The sequence below is a fragment of the Bombina bombina genome, chromosome 2 (assembly GCF_027579735.1).
Source record: "Bombina bombina isolate aBomBom1 chromosome 2, aBomBom1.pri, whole genome shotgun sequence".
Lineage (NCBI taxonomy): Eukaryota > Metazoa > Chordata > Amphibia > Anura > Bombinatoridae > Bombina > Bombina bombina.
In genome coordinates, this window is record NC_069500.1 from 838,805,172 (window position 1) to 838,820,155 (window position 14,984).

Consider the following 14,984-nt stretch of genomic DNA (forward strand, 5'->3'; position numbering starts at 1 on the left):
ACCCTGTTGGGTGACTGCTTTCTGCTGCTGTATCTTGGTTACAAAGATTTTCAATAGCCAATACTACAGTACGGACATTTTTGTATATGTGGTGCTGGTGTATTCAACAGGGAAAAAGCCATTTTAAATGACAAAATAAAGGAGCTATTTGTAAACAATTTAATACACCTCAGTAGGTAAAATAGATAATTTGGGACATAAGGGCGCTGCGGAATCTGTTGGCGCTCTACAAATAACTGATAATAATATTAATAGGAAAGGGCAGAAAATGTTACAGTACACTGTCCCTTTAACTTCAATAGCACTGCGCTCTGATATTACAGAATAATTTAAGCAGTTAATTTAAAGACAATTTTCATAAAAGAAGAACTTCCTTTGGAATTCCAAAATCAAAACTTATTCTGAAATCAAAACTTTTTAATTAATATATATATATATTTAAAATAAAAATCAAATAATACTCTATATCTATTTAAAATAACAAATATATTTCTGATTATAGTACTGTACTATTTTTCTGAGGGTACTATTTATACAAAAATATAAAAAAACTACCTTTAGGTTACATATGTATAAGCTGTATTATAACATGAAATTACTGCCTAAATGACATAAGATATTGTTATTTACATTTGGTTTCATCTGCTCTCCAAACTGTCTTATGTAAAAGATGCAAATATTCCAAAATCCAAATATGTTCTAATCCCAAGCAGTTTGGATAAAGGGTTTTCTAAACTTGTAGTAGAAAGAAAACTCCCCAGAATGAGCGGTCTGAGACTTGGTAGTTGAAATGAGTAGGCTATGAGTTTCGGGAGCTTTTAAAGGGAGATATCACTATAAAATTAAGTGTTCCCAATGGTCAAGTTTACCTGTTGAAGTGTATTTAATAGTTTGCAAATATATCATTTACCTTTATTTTGATATTTAAAATATCTGATTTGCCTGTTGCACATTAAAGGAACATGAAACCCAAAACATTTCTTTCATGATTTAGATAAAGTATACAATTGTAAAAAAAAAATATATATTTTACTTCTATTATAAATTTTGCTTTATTCTCTTGGTATCCTTTCTTGAAGGAGCAGTAATGCACTACTGGGAACTAGCTGAACACATCAGTAAGCCAATCACAAGAGGCATATATCTGCAGACACCAATCAGCAGCTAGCTCCCAGCTTCTTAGCCTATCTAAATTTCCTTTTCAACAAAGGATACCAAGAAAAGGAGGCTAATTAGATAAAAGAAGTAAATAAGAAAGTTGTTTACAAATGTAAGCTCTATCTGAATCATGAAAGAAACATTTTGGTCTTCATGTCCCTTTAAGGATAAGTGTAGTGTATAGTGTAGTGTCTTTTTAAAGGGACACTGAACCCACATTTTTTCTTTTGTGATTCAGATAGAGCATGCAATTTTAAGCAACTTTCTAATTTACTCCTATTATCAAATTGTCTTCATTCTCTTGGTATCTTTATTTGAAATGCAAGAATGCAAGTTTTGATGCCGGTGTTCTGGTAAGAGGCCGAACTTTGGAAAAGAGCGAGCCATGTCACTTCCTGTGATGTAACATCAGCTGTTTTACACTTTTGGCCCTAATGCGCATGCGTGCCAGCGTCATCACATACCTGGCCGCATACGTCACTGGTAAACTATTTAGACCTGTGAAATTAAGAAGCCTTTCTATAGCGCATGCGAGGGATTTTCTATCACAAATGGGGGGTTTATGGAAATCTGTTTATTCGTCTCCTCGGCAATATTCGGAACTCCGCCCCCCCACTGCAACTACTCCCATTAAGCTGAGTCTCCGTGCGTGCATAACAAACACCCACTCGGCTATCGCCACTGCTTCTGCTGATCCAATGCTTTCTGCTGCAACAAATGTTTAAACAATGACATTGAACGGAGCCTGTGAAAAGCTGCATTGGATCAGCAGAAGAAGCAGTGGCAATAGCCGAGTGGCTGTTTGTCATGCACGCACGGAGACTCAGCTTAATGGGAGTAGTTGCAGTGGGGGGGGGGCAGACTTTCCGAATATTGCAGAGGAGACAAATAAACAGCTTTCCATAAACCCCCCATTTGTGACAGAAAATCCCACGCATGCGCTATAGAAAGGCTTCTTAATTTCACAGGTCTAAATAGTTTACCAGTGACGTATGCGGCCAGGTATGTGATGACGCTGGCACGCATGCGCATTAGGGTCAAAATGTGTAAAACAGCTGATGTAACGTCACAGGAAGTGACATGGCTCGCTCTTTTCCAAAGTTCGGCCTCTTACCAGAACACCGGCCCATTTTTGGTGAACAAACTGGGTTGTTCTTTCTGATTGGTGGATAAATTCACCCACCAATAAACAAGTGCTTTCCATGGTTCTGAACCAAAAAAATAGCTTAGATACCTTCTTTTTCAAATAAAAAAGCAAGAGAACGAAGAAAAATTAATAATAGGAGTAAATTAGAAAGTTGCTTAAAATTGCATGCTCTATCTGAATCACAAAAGAAAAAAATTGGGTTCAGTGTCCCTTTAAGGAAACAATCTCTCCTGAGCATTTTAGCAGCCAGCAAGCAAGGCATAACCTCACCTATTAAGAGATAAGAATTACATAGGAATCAGCACTGATTGGCTAAAATGCAAGTCCGTCAAAAGAATCAGGGGGCAGTTTGCAGAGGCTTAGATACAAGGTAATCACAGAGGTAAAAAGTATATTAAAGGAAAAGTCTAGTCAAAATTAAACTTTTAATATTCAGATAGAGCATGTTATTTTAAGCAACTTTCTAATTTACTCCTATCAATTTATCTTCAGTCTCTTGCTATCTTTATTTGAAAAAGCAGGAATATAAGCATAGGAGCCTGCCCATTTTTGGTTTAGCACTTGGGTAGCACTTTCTGATGTGTGTCTAAATGTAGCCACCAATCAGCAAGCGCTACCCAGGTGCTAAACCAAAAATGGGCCGGCTCCTAAGCTTACATTCAAATAAAGATACCAAGAGAACAAAGAACAATTGATAATATGAGTAGATTAGATAAGTTGCTTAAAGTTGCCCGCTCTATCTGAATCATGAATGTTTAATTTTGACTAGAAAATTCCTTTAATATAACAGTGTTAGTTAGCCTGAACTTGGGAATTTAAACAACAAAAATTCTGGTGTTGATTGTCCTTTTAACTAAACTAGAAGCAACTGAAGAAAAGGGAAAATTTTCAATTTCTTGCAATTGTCTGCCTGACCAATAACAACAAAATCTTTACAATCGTCCTTCCGAATCCTGAGGGAGAACATACAACGGATAAAGAATACCTAACTAAGGAAAACTGTTAGGAAGAACCTGTACAATTATTCTTCAATGCAAGAACTTTCTTGTGCAAAAAAATGGAGGCAAGCAATACATTGAAATATCTCTGAATCAATTGAGGGGTCACTTCTAAAAGAGCAACGGCTTTCAGGTGTTACAAGAAAAAAAGGTTAAAAAACTAGCATTCCTGGCTGCTACAAAAAACAATAGTCATAGGATTGTATGCAAAATCATAATTATTAAATAAAGAAAATGAATCATTACAGAAATTCAAGAGGGAAAAAAAAGTCAATTAATTATTTAACTGACAATTAAATTACGGTACTTTTTTATTTATGAAAAACTATTTTAAAATGTAATATCATGATTCAAACTTACTTTTTATAGAGTAGAATGGCAATAACAATACAGATAATAAAAACAACAGCAAGCACGGGTCCAATAACCCAAATAAGGCCCTCTTCTCCATCAATTATTGGCTGAGGATCTGGGTCATCAATTTGGATTGGGTCAGAATATGGACTTGCTGCAAACATTTTCTGCAGAAAGAGTTAAAGGCAAAAGATTAAGTGCTTCTAAAACGTGAATAGTGAAATGTATTTCATAATTACTTTGACTTGGCTAATAGACAAATATTTAAAAATCCTAATTGTATTACTTAAGCAGAACTGATATGAGGAATCAGCCTTGAATGCGTAAAGCTAATAGAAAATAGTTTAATGTTTAAGCGATTATAGAAACACATTTGTCTCAGTATGAGATTAAACACTGTTGAAATCATTTTGTGTTTAAAATGTCCAGTGTAGCTGGTTTGTAGCTTATTTGATTAATGTTTGTTCTGTTTAAATGGTTTGTTACTACAGCTCTAAATGTATCTTTGTAAATTATAAAACCTTTAAATAAAGCTGGATTATTAAAAAAAAAAAAAAAAAAATGACAACCTAAATGTGCCTCCTTTCTACACATTGTTATGTTTCAATCAGGCAAATATATCTGAAAATTTCTCTCTACATATATATATATATATATATATATATATATATAAAAAATATAGATAACATAATGGAGAGCTACTATCTTTGTACATTCAAACACAGCCATTATGAAAGAAAAAAAGCAAAACTTACTGCCTCAGCGCCTTCTAACATGGCTAATATAAAGAAGACATATCTTTGCCCAACATCTAAAGCTTTGTTCTCAAAGCCATCATGAATCTGTTGGTCTCCAAGAGTAAAATGTCCAGGCAATGTGCGGAAGCGGGCAGCAATATACGGTTTAGGGTATTCAACGTGTCTCAAATGGCGCAAGCTTCGGCGGTGCACCCTTGTGATACTCTGAACCAGCTGAAAGGTATGGAGAATAAAATTAAATGGACAGTATACACCAATTTCATTTACCTGCATGTAACAGACACTACTATAAAGAATAACATGCACAGATACTGATGTAAAAATCCAGTATAAAACCTTTTAAAAACATTCTGAGAAGATCCCAATTTAGCACTGTTGATGGGTTAGGCCAGGACACCCAGTGAAAGGGGCTGAGAGCAGACCCTCTCCCCTTTCCCTGCATATGAAAATACCTATTATATAAAAAGAAGCAATCTGAAGTCTGTATACATCAGTATACATCTGACACTGTGGGGCTTGGCCAGGTGGCCTATATAAATGGACCATCTACAAAACATTTCTGCAAAGAAAAATCTAGTGTACAATGTCCCTTTAACACTAAAGCACACATTCCATACTCCATTGATTCAACACAATCAACGGAAACATGTTTTTTTCCCCTCAGTTCGCAGCATTTGCCTTAATTTTCTATATGTAAAACTAATTTTGGGGGTAGAAGAGAAAAATGACAATCTGTGTACTAACCTCCTCTAGATCCATCTCTTCCGGGCTACCCCAAGGATTTAAGAATTGTCCACGTAACTTCCGCAAAGGTACCACCACAATATAATAGTTCCTATAATTAAAAAATAAATAAAAGGCGCTTATATCTTGTTTTATTTGAAGAGATCAAAATTACAAGTTTACACATTCAAATGGAAGTTATTTTAACCCACACAATCATTAACTTAAAACTAAAAATACAGCTTTACATACTTACAATTAAATATTGTTTCCCATCATTTAAAGGGACATGAAATCAAAAATATTCATTTCATGATTCAGATAGAGAATACAAATTTTAAACAACATTCCAATTTACTTCTATTATCTAATTTGCTTCATTCTGTAGGTATCCTTTGTTGATGAAATAGCAATGCACATGGGTGAGCCAATCACACGAGGCATCTATGAGCAGCCAACAATCAGCAGCTACTGAGCCTATTTTTATATGCCTTTCAACAAAGGACGTCAAGAGAATGAAGCAAATTAGATAATAGACGTAAATTGGAAAGTTGTTAAAAATTGCACGCTCTTTCTAAATCATGAAAGAAAGAAAAAAAATTGGGTTCCCCCTTTAAAGACACACTGAACCCAATTTTTTTCTTTCGTGGTTCAGATAGAGCATGCAATTTTAAGCAACTTTCTAATTTACTCCTATTATCAATTTTTCTTCGTTCTCTTGCTATCTTTATTTCAAAAAGGAGGCATCTAAGCTTATTCTTGGTTGAGTATTCTGGACAGCACTTTTTGATTGGTGGATGAATTTATCCACTAATCAGCAAGGACAACCTAGGTTATTCACCAAAAATGGGCCGGCATCTAAACTTACATTCTTGCATTTCAAATAAAGATACCAAGAGAATAAAAAAAAATTGATAATAGGAGGAAATTAGAAAGTTGCTTAAAATTTCATGCTCTAATTGAATCACGAAAGAAATTTTTTGGGTTCTGTGTCCCTTTAAGGGCCATTATAGTTGAAAAATGACATGCTCCTATTTGTAAGAGCATGTCATTTTAAGAGTAGCGACCTTGCACCCCCAAAAGGGGTCAAACACATAGTACAAGTAGCTATTGGAACCCCCAGAGCACTGTTACATGATTTTGGCAATAATAATTCTAGGCAAATGTACCTCACGGGCTCAGAGGTTTCCACTTCAGGTAGAATGACTGTTATGCTACCATCTGAGTCTGGTTTTCGAGTTACCAAAGGTTTCAGACCCAACATGTTGGGAGCAGTGCGTGCAGCCACGTTTTGCTGTAGTCCCCCCATAGTGTTGCCTCGACTTGTGAGAATAAAATTATAATAGGTTTTGGGCTTTAGGTTGGTGATCAGTTTCTTGGTTGTACGACCATCCACATCCACTGACTGGGTATTGTATTGAATCTAACAAAAACAAACACCAAAAACAAACAACACAAACAAAACACAAATGTTTGTTGAAAGACTGCAAGAGTAGGTCAACCCAATACAAAGAAGAGAATGGCATTAGATGCTTCCCTGAGTTTTAAAGGGGCATAAAGGACCAATAATAAAGATCTCTAATGTGTTACAACATCTTATAGTTGCACTATTGATGCATAGAACTGTGAGTTTAAACAAATAACTAAAGTAAATCATGGGGACAGGCAATGCACTACTGGTCTGGATATGAACTCTGACCCTGAACAAATCAAGAGTGGCCTCTATACATAGCTGCCAATTAATGGCAGTGTTCAGCTTGGGGCCAGTAGTGCATTGCCAGTCCAGAGGAGACCTTGCATGTGGGTCTTTGCAGAGGTAAAAAACAGTTCTGTTTAAGCAGATTATAGCACATTAGAGTATTTTATTATTACTCCATTATTTCCCTTCAAGGGTTATTGCTATAATTTAAAGATGATAAAGCAGTCACTTTAAAAGGTCAACAATCTTTTTTAATGCTTCTAATCTCTAGGAACAGCTATCCTAATGAATACTGTGCACTTGTGTTTCCTTCAGTAATATCTTTTAATCAGGATTTTTTTTCCAACACATCACAATAAAAACATCCTTACCTTGTAGGGCATCAGTGAGTTGTAATTCTCTGGGAATTCCCAGCTTAAGAGTACAGATGTCTTTGTGACCATCTTAACTTTAAAATTCTTTGGTAAAACTGTGGACAAATGTAGGAAAGGAAAGACAAAAAAAACACAAATCTTAGCTACAAGAACCATTACATGAACAAAAATGGAACCATTGTTATGAAAATTAAACTTTTAAAAGATGCCCACTGTGAGAATGTTCTTGGTATAAAAACCTTTGCCTGAATCATAAACCTTTGAATTGTTCCAACTCAAAACAGCCCACACTCTGCTTCATGGCCACCAAAACAAGAAACGCTGATTGACTACCCAGCTCTGAGTTTTAAAAAGAAACCTAAGCGGATACATGAAGCCACAAAGATGGAAGACAACGCTGGACTGTAAAATCTAAGCATGCCACATTAACAAAAAATAAATAAATACAAATTAAACTTAAAAAAGTACTAGAAGAAAAGAGATTCCCACCTGTGAAATCATTGATGGACCTAGACACTCAAGAATTGTGCCTGAACTAGACTTGAAGAAATTAGAAAATCACTTACCTGGAAACGCTGCTAGATTTACTCAATAACAACAAAAATAAAAATGAATTATCCCTTTAGTTTTAGCTCAGCTGATCTTAGGTGGAGTTGTGCTGTTCGTCTTAAGATGCTTGTTTTCAAGCACAGTAATAGCTGAAGGAGAAAGACCGATAAGGCCTACCTTGATCTAGAAGGAACGTGCGGTACTGGACAGTTGGACTGTAAGGCCCAGGACCTTTATTGGTGTGCGCACGTATTTTGACTTCATAAACAGTGTTTGGCTTGAGGTTGCTCAGCAAGACAGAGCTTTCTGAAGATGACATGTCCTTTTCCAAGGGGTTTCCTGGAGATCCAGCTTCTCGATATGCAACTGTATATTTGGTGATAACACCATTCCTTTCTGCCAGAACTGGAGGCAGCCAGTTGAAATGAATGGACACAGAAGTAATATTGCCTGTGTCAATAATTTGAGGATAACCCTTAGGTGCTTCTTCTGGTATGGTGAACTCTTTCATAGCTTCTTCACCAAAGCCCGCCCGACTTTTGACTGCCAGTTTAAATACATATGTGGCTCCCTTGTGAATATTGGTAGCAAAATACTTGTTTTCTTGGGCTTCAAACTCTAGGGTTGCAAGTGGGTTCACATCTTGCCGTCCAAATTGCAGACGGTACCCAAGGATCTGTCCCTTTAACTCACTTTGTGGTTCCCATTGAACAAGAAGACTGGTGTCAGTTGTCTGATGCACAGAGAGCTCTGGCTTCCCTGGAACTAGGAAAGCAAATAGCAGATCAGTTTTAACAGCAAAAGAGTTTAAATGCAACATCTTCGAAGCCTAAACTATAAAATGTTATTTAAAACATTATCTGTATATAACAAGAGTACTTTCAGCCCATATAAACAAGTTGTTAAAGGGCTATTAAATACAAGAGAATTGCATCATTAACAAGTGCATAATAAAAAGAAAATGCAATAACACTTACTCTGAATTTTAAATATAATCAAGGAATAGGGAAGTCAAAATGAAAATCTGCATGATTCAGTATACACTTGTATTTTCAAATTAGCTTAATTTCCTTGGTATCCCTTGTTGAAAAAGAATATGCACATATTCCACATTAGTGGGAGTTGCTCCTGATTGGTGCCTGCATACATTTATCTCTTGTGATTGGCTAACTAGATGTGTTCAGCTAGCTGCCAGTAGTGTAATGCTGTTCCTTCAGCAAAGGATAACAAGAGACTGAAGCAAATTTGATAATAGAAGTCAATTGGAAAGTTGTTTAAAATTGTATGTTCTGTCCAAACCATGAGAGAAAATGTTGGGGCTTCCTGTCCCTTTAAATATATTTTATTACAAATTTTAAAGGGATATGAAACCCATTTTTTCATGATTCAGATAGAGCATTTCATTTTAAGCAACTTTCTAATTTACCATGTTTTCTTGGTTCTCTGGGTATCTTTATTTGAAAAGCAGGAATGTAAGCTTAGAAGCCAGCCCATTTTATGTTAAGCACCTGGGTAGCTCTTGCTAATTGGTAGCTAAATGTATCCCATTAAATGTAACTCTATATCTGACCCCCTGTATCATGTGAGAGCTATCAGCCAGTCACAGACTCATATACATGGTGAACGTTTGGACATGCAGCTTATTCAGAAAGTGTGTATATAAAAAGGATTTGCACAATTTAATAATGGAAATAAATTAAAACCGGCATGCTCTGTCTGAATCATAAGAGTTTAATTTTGACTTTAGTATTCCTTTAAAACACAGAAAATAGTTTAACTATATTTGGGGGGTTTCAAAAGTGTTTTGATTATGCAAGTTCAAAGAAACAAAAAACATTTTCAATATGCTTTCATTGTTTATTTTGTCACCCTTTATGGCATCTTAAATTTGCAAATAATTGTTTTTTTTCTAATTCTCACTAGAATAGGAAGTGCATCATGCATTCTACACAGTGCTTGATCAGTTTAGTATGTCCTTAACAGCTTCAGAAGAGCAAAGAAGAGCCTCATGGCAAAACAATAGCAGTTTAAACTCTTAAAACATTTATGTTGGATGCCAATATTTTGCAAGGTAGGGTTTAACTGTGAATATATTCTATGCCCCTTTAAGACAGGTTTGCAGATATACAGTGGCACAGTACTTTTTAATATAACAACATTTTCTGTTATTTATAAACGTTACGTAATATATTCAAAAGCATAAATTAAGAGCATAATTTAACATAAATGATTTAATGAAAATGTGTGCAACAAGCATGGACCCCCCACAAACTAAATTAATTTATTTTACGGTGGTGAGAGAAATCACCTGTGGGATTAAAGTCCAAACCTCTAGGAGAAGGCAAAACACACAACATAACAGAGCTTTTAATCCTTCCCACTTTCCCATGATCCCTGAGTCATACATAGGACCAAGAGAAAGGAAACATGTAGAAATGTAGGAAAGAAAAAGCAGAACGAAATGAATATATGGCTGATAGTCCATCAGCCATCACATGTGGGATCCTATACCCAAGATGTGAAGTGCACAGAGTCACCATGAAATAGGGCAAGATAACAGAAGAGGCAAACGTGTCAAAAATTGTACAATTTGGTGAAAGTATGTAAAGAGGACCAAGTAGATGCCTTACAAACTTGTTCATGGAAGATTCATGCCTGAAAGCCCAAGAGGTGGCAACTGCTAAAACAAAATGAGATGTAATTCACTATGAAAGACTTCCATGCTGCCAAGTATGCTTTGTAAATGAAAGCTTTAAACCAACCGGCAAAGGTAATTGCAAGGACCAAATAAATAAATAAAGAAGAAGAATTTCTAAATTGTTTTGTGACCTTTAGATAAAATCACAAGGACCCGACAACATCCAAGTTGTGAAGCAATCTATGTTTAGCTGTTTTGGAGCTAGACAAAGATGGAACCCCAATATCCTGATTAATGTTATACAAAGCGACTACTTGTCCTGATGAAAAATCAGGTAAAGAGAATAACAGGATAGGGCTGAGGAAATGGAAAAAGAAAAAAAAGAACCTTCCAACAGTTGAATATCAAAACCATCCGTAATTTCAAAAGGCTGAGCTGGAAGAACTCTTAAAACCAGATTAAGTTTCCATAGAGAAGAAGATAGTCTAATAATAGGTCTTATCCTGTCCAAAGCATGGACAAAGACTTAAATGTCATGGGGTCTAGAAATCTTTTTGTGGTACAAGACTGATAAGTATGAAATTCGACCTATAAGGGAACAGGCAGAAAAACATTTTTCTAGACCATCCTGTAAAAATGTTAATATACATATATATCAAAAAAGTTACACCGATAATTCTAAGATTCACACCAGGTGAGGAAACGTTTCCACACCTTGTGATAAATGCATTTGTTAACAGGCTTTCGGGCTTGAATCAAGGCGTGTATCACTTGATTAGTGAAAGCCTGTAGACAAAATTAGGCGTTCAATCGCCATGCTTTAAAATTTAGAGCTTTAAGGTCTAGATGAAAAAAAGGACCTCTAGGGAGAAGGTCCTTCTTGAAAGGAAGACACTTAGATCAACATACCAAGCCCTGCAAGGCCATGCTGGAGTAATGAGAATTACAAACGTCCTTTATTGTTTTATCCTGGCGATTATCCTGGATAGTAACACAAAAGGAGGAAAGATTTTTAATCACAGTGAACAAACAGGGAATCACTAGAGAATCTATAAAGTCGCCTGTTGATCCATCGACCACACACAATACATGGGCAGCTCATGATTCAAGCCTGAGGCCATGAGATATATGCCTGTCCTTCCCCATTGACATACAATCTGGTCAAATACCTCCTGATTCAGGGACCATTTGCTGGGGTGAAGGTATTGACAACCCTGAAAGTCGCAAAGATGGCATTCTGCCCAACTCAAAATGCAGGCAACCTCTATCATCGCTAAGGAGTTTTGAGTACTGCATCTTGGTAATTGATGTAAGTCACCACAGTAACACTATCTGTTGATGTGTGAGGTACAGTCTCATTGAAACAGAATCTAATATGAAACCCAGGAATAAAACCCTGGTTTGAGGGATCTCTTTGGGAAGTTTATTTTTTTTAACTGTGAATATGAAGGAACTGAAGAACTTTGCCTGTATGTTAATTTGCCATCAGGAGATTGGTATCCTGAACCAGAATGTCATCTAGGTAAGGAGCTACCATGAGCTCTCAAAACTGACAAAAAAGAGTTCTGAGAATCTTTATGAAGATTCTTGGTGCCGTTGCCAGACAAAAGGGAAGCACTACAAACTGATAATGTGTGTTTAGGAAGGCAAATGTGTGGAATTTTGTATGATCTCTGTGAATAGGGATATGCAAAAATAATCTACTCAGTCTGTAGAAGACATAAATTAACCCTACTGAACTAAAGGAAGTATAGTGCAAATTGTCTCCATTATAAAAATCAGAACTGGGCCTGAAATTCCCCTTTTTTTTCTTCTTTTGCCTTTCTGGCAACAGAACAGGGATTAATCACTCCCATAGCTTCTAGGTCTGATAAATATGCCAAGCCTATGCGGTACCCCTGGGAAATTATGTTCAATACCCAAAGGTCCTGAAATGACATTTCCAAAAACTCCTGAAAAAGTCTCATCTGAATTGGGGGTCATACATTAATACAGATTTAAGGAAGGGGACAGGCTTGTTGGCCTGTTTGGACTAAAAGAAACCTGGATTCCTTGTGGACTTGGAGGTGTGTGACTTTTGAGATACTGAGGAGGATCTTTGCAAATTGAATAAACCAAATGAGAGAAAAATGTTCAGCAGACTTAACCCTAGCCTTAGATTTTTTGTTTTGCATCAAGAAAGTTCCTTTACCTCCATTGACTGTTGTAATAATAGCATCCAGTCTAGGTCCAAACTAAATCTTTGCCATAAAGCTCTTCAAGCAAGAATAGTCACAGCAGCACTCTTTGCATTAGTGCAAGTCATTTTAACAACAGCATCACAAATTAAATTGTTCTTAGTCTTGACCAACCTCAAGCAATCTTGAATTTATTCAAGGAAAGCTTCTTGGAAATAAGGTCAGAAATGTCACACCAGACTGCAGTACCTGCAGAAATGCAGGTTATACTGACAGCTCAACAAAACATATAGTCTGCCAGCTGGAAGGATCTTCTGTGTAGGCTTTCAAGCTTTCTGTCCACTGCACCCTTGAAATAGGTACTATCCTCTAAAAAAAAAATGGTAGTCTACTTAGCCAGAGTGGATGCAGCACCATCCACCTTTGGAAAAGCTTCCCATATGTACAATTTTTCAGAGGGAAGAGGGAACATGTTCTTGAATTTGGAGAAGAAAACAAAAGGAATACCTGGTTTGTTCTATTTTTAGGTAAATAAAAACCAAATCAGTACAGGGAACGTAATTTACGAGATGCCTTGAAGAACGTATCAATCTCTGTAACAGATTGTTTGACTGTAGTTGGAAGCGTGCCTTTTTTTGCAACCAAAAATAAAGCCAAGGTCTCCAGAGCACAAATTTAGCTGCCAATAGCTCTAACTATCCACGGATTATCTGAGAGCCTGCTGAAGATGAGGATAATGATTTTGCACCCAGTCTATGTGAAATCATGTGTACATGATCATAATAATAGCCTGCATGCTATGACGGTGCATGGTACTTACCTGTATGCACTTGTCTCTACCATGCTTGCCTTAGCTGCAGAAGACTTCTTCCAGCATATGGGTCCATCCGAGGCAGTGCAATCACAATGCCAAGGATCTATAAAGATTATAAGAAGAAGCAGCACATTGTAGACCAGGGGATTATAGTGTTCTTGCCCACTTTCACCTGGGAGGCTGGTGGCATCTCTGCGCTAGGAGAAGATTTTTCACTGCCTTGCTGAACTCCTGTCTACCCCTTCTGCCCTGTTTGTAAGTTCTCTTAGGAGGAAATTAGTCTCAAGTTGGTTAGAAAAGCAAAGTTAAGATCATCACTTCACCATAACTCCACAAGATATCATGATTTCTGAAAGCTTCACAGAAAAATAATAGACATCGACCAACAGCTTCTTTTAAGTTTAAATGTATATCTATGTTAATTATTAAATATGTACACCAGTTTATTTAAAAAATAAATGTTTGCTTGTTACAGTTTACATTTGAATTATTGAATGCTCTCCACAGACATCATCACTAGAAGCTAATGGAATTTGTAATGGAACATATAAATGAACCAGGCTTCACTTCAGTTAATGAGTTCCCATAAGCAATGGTCATTATCTGCCCCCATGAGTCATAAAGCTCTATAAGATGAATAGAGAAAACTAAACTAGGGGAACATCTAAGATGTGCTCAGCAGAAGCAGGGTTAGGGAATATATCACTGGGAATTAAATTAAGTGGAAATGGCTCACTACAATGGAATTAATAGCGAGAGGGGACAATACCTTGAAAACTAGGACACAAAGTACCATGTGTATAGGAAAAAAGCCAGTGACTCAATCGGGAGCCCTCTACCGAGGGTCTAAAAAAGGATTAAGGTGTAAACTTTTTAAATTATTAACACCATTTTAATTTGAGCATAAACCTTGAAAGGTTTTTATTGACATACATTGTGTAATGCCAACAATATGCAAATATGAGTGTACAGTGTTTTAATTTTTATATCATTGCATCATATTATAACTCTGTCATATCTCACAGACGTACATTTTTTGTTGTTGTAAAGTGTGACAACTACTGCTGTATTTTGTATAACACAGAACAAACAAAAAAAAAACCCTGTTTGGGAACAACTAGGCCAAGCAAAAATGTCCCCCCCCCCCAATATTTAGTCAATTATCCTCATTCTTAAAGTCTAGTGCTAGAGCAACTGTCAAAAACAACTTCTTCACTTGATTCATATGACAAATTGACACAAAATCACAGCACTTCTCACAAAACGTGACATAAAAGAGGCTTTAGAAATACTGTACTACAAGAGGAGCTCCTATCGGAATCTGATGATCCGCGCTTGCTCTATACTAAAGACTTATCATGGAGCAGGAAGGTGAAGATAATTTTCTACTGGAATATAGTTTTTACTGTGCTCCTAGAGACAATTTGTCAAGGATTTATTGCCCTGCAGAAATGTTGACCTTTTTTAGGTCTAGGACATTTAAAAGAAGCATTCAAATCTAAACATTGGCATGCGTTTGTTGTTTAAAGGGACATGAAACCCAATTTTTTTCTATCATGATTAAAAAAAGAGTATGCAATTTTTGTTTCCAAATT

General features: G+C 36.3%; 1 protein-coding gene across 7 annotated transcripts in view; it reads right to left on the reverse strand.

Moving 5' to 3' along the window:
- Positions 1-14,984, reverse strand: part of PTPRS (protein tyrosine phosphatase receptor type S) — a 408,837-nt gene that overhangs the window by 81,131 nt on the left and 312,722 nt on the right. For 5 of the 7 annotated variants that reach the window (XM_053703177.1, XM_053703180.1, XM_053703178.1 and 2 more), the window contains 6 exons: positions 7,938-8,525; positions 7,209-7,306; positions 6,308-6,561; positions 5,160-5,250; positions 4,413-4,628; positions 3,664-3,824 (listed from right to left, as the gene is read on the reverse strand). In XM_053703177.1, coding sequence (XP_053559152.1) covers positions 3,664-3,824; positions 4,413-4,628; positions 5,160-5,250; positions 6,308-6,561; positions 7,209-7,306; positions 7,938-8,525 — 1,408 coding nt within the window. The remainder of the gene's footprint in view (positions 1-3,663; positions 3,825-4,412; positions 4,629-5,159; positions 5,251-6,307; positions 6,562-7,208; positions 7,307-7,937; positions 8,526-14,984) is intronic. The other 2 variants (XM_053703182.1, XM_053703181.1) reach the window with 1 other exon arrangement.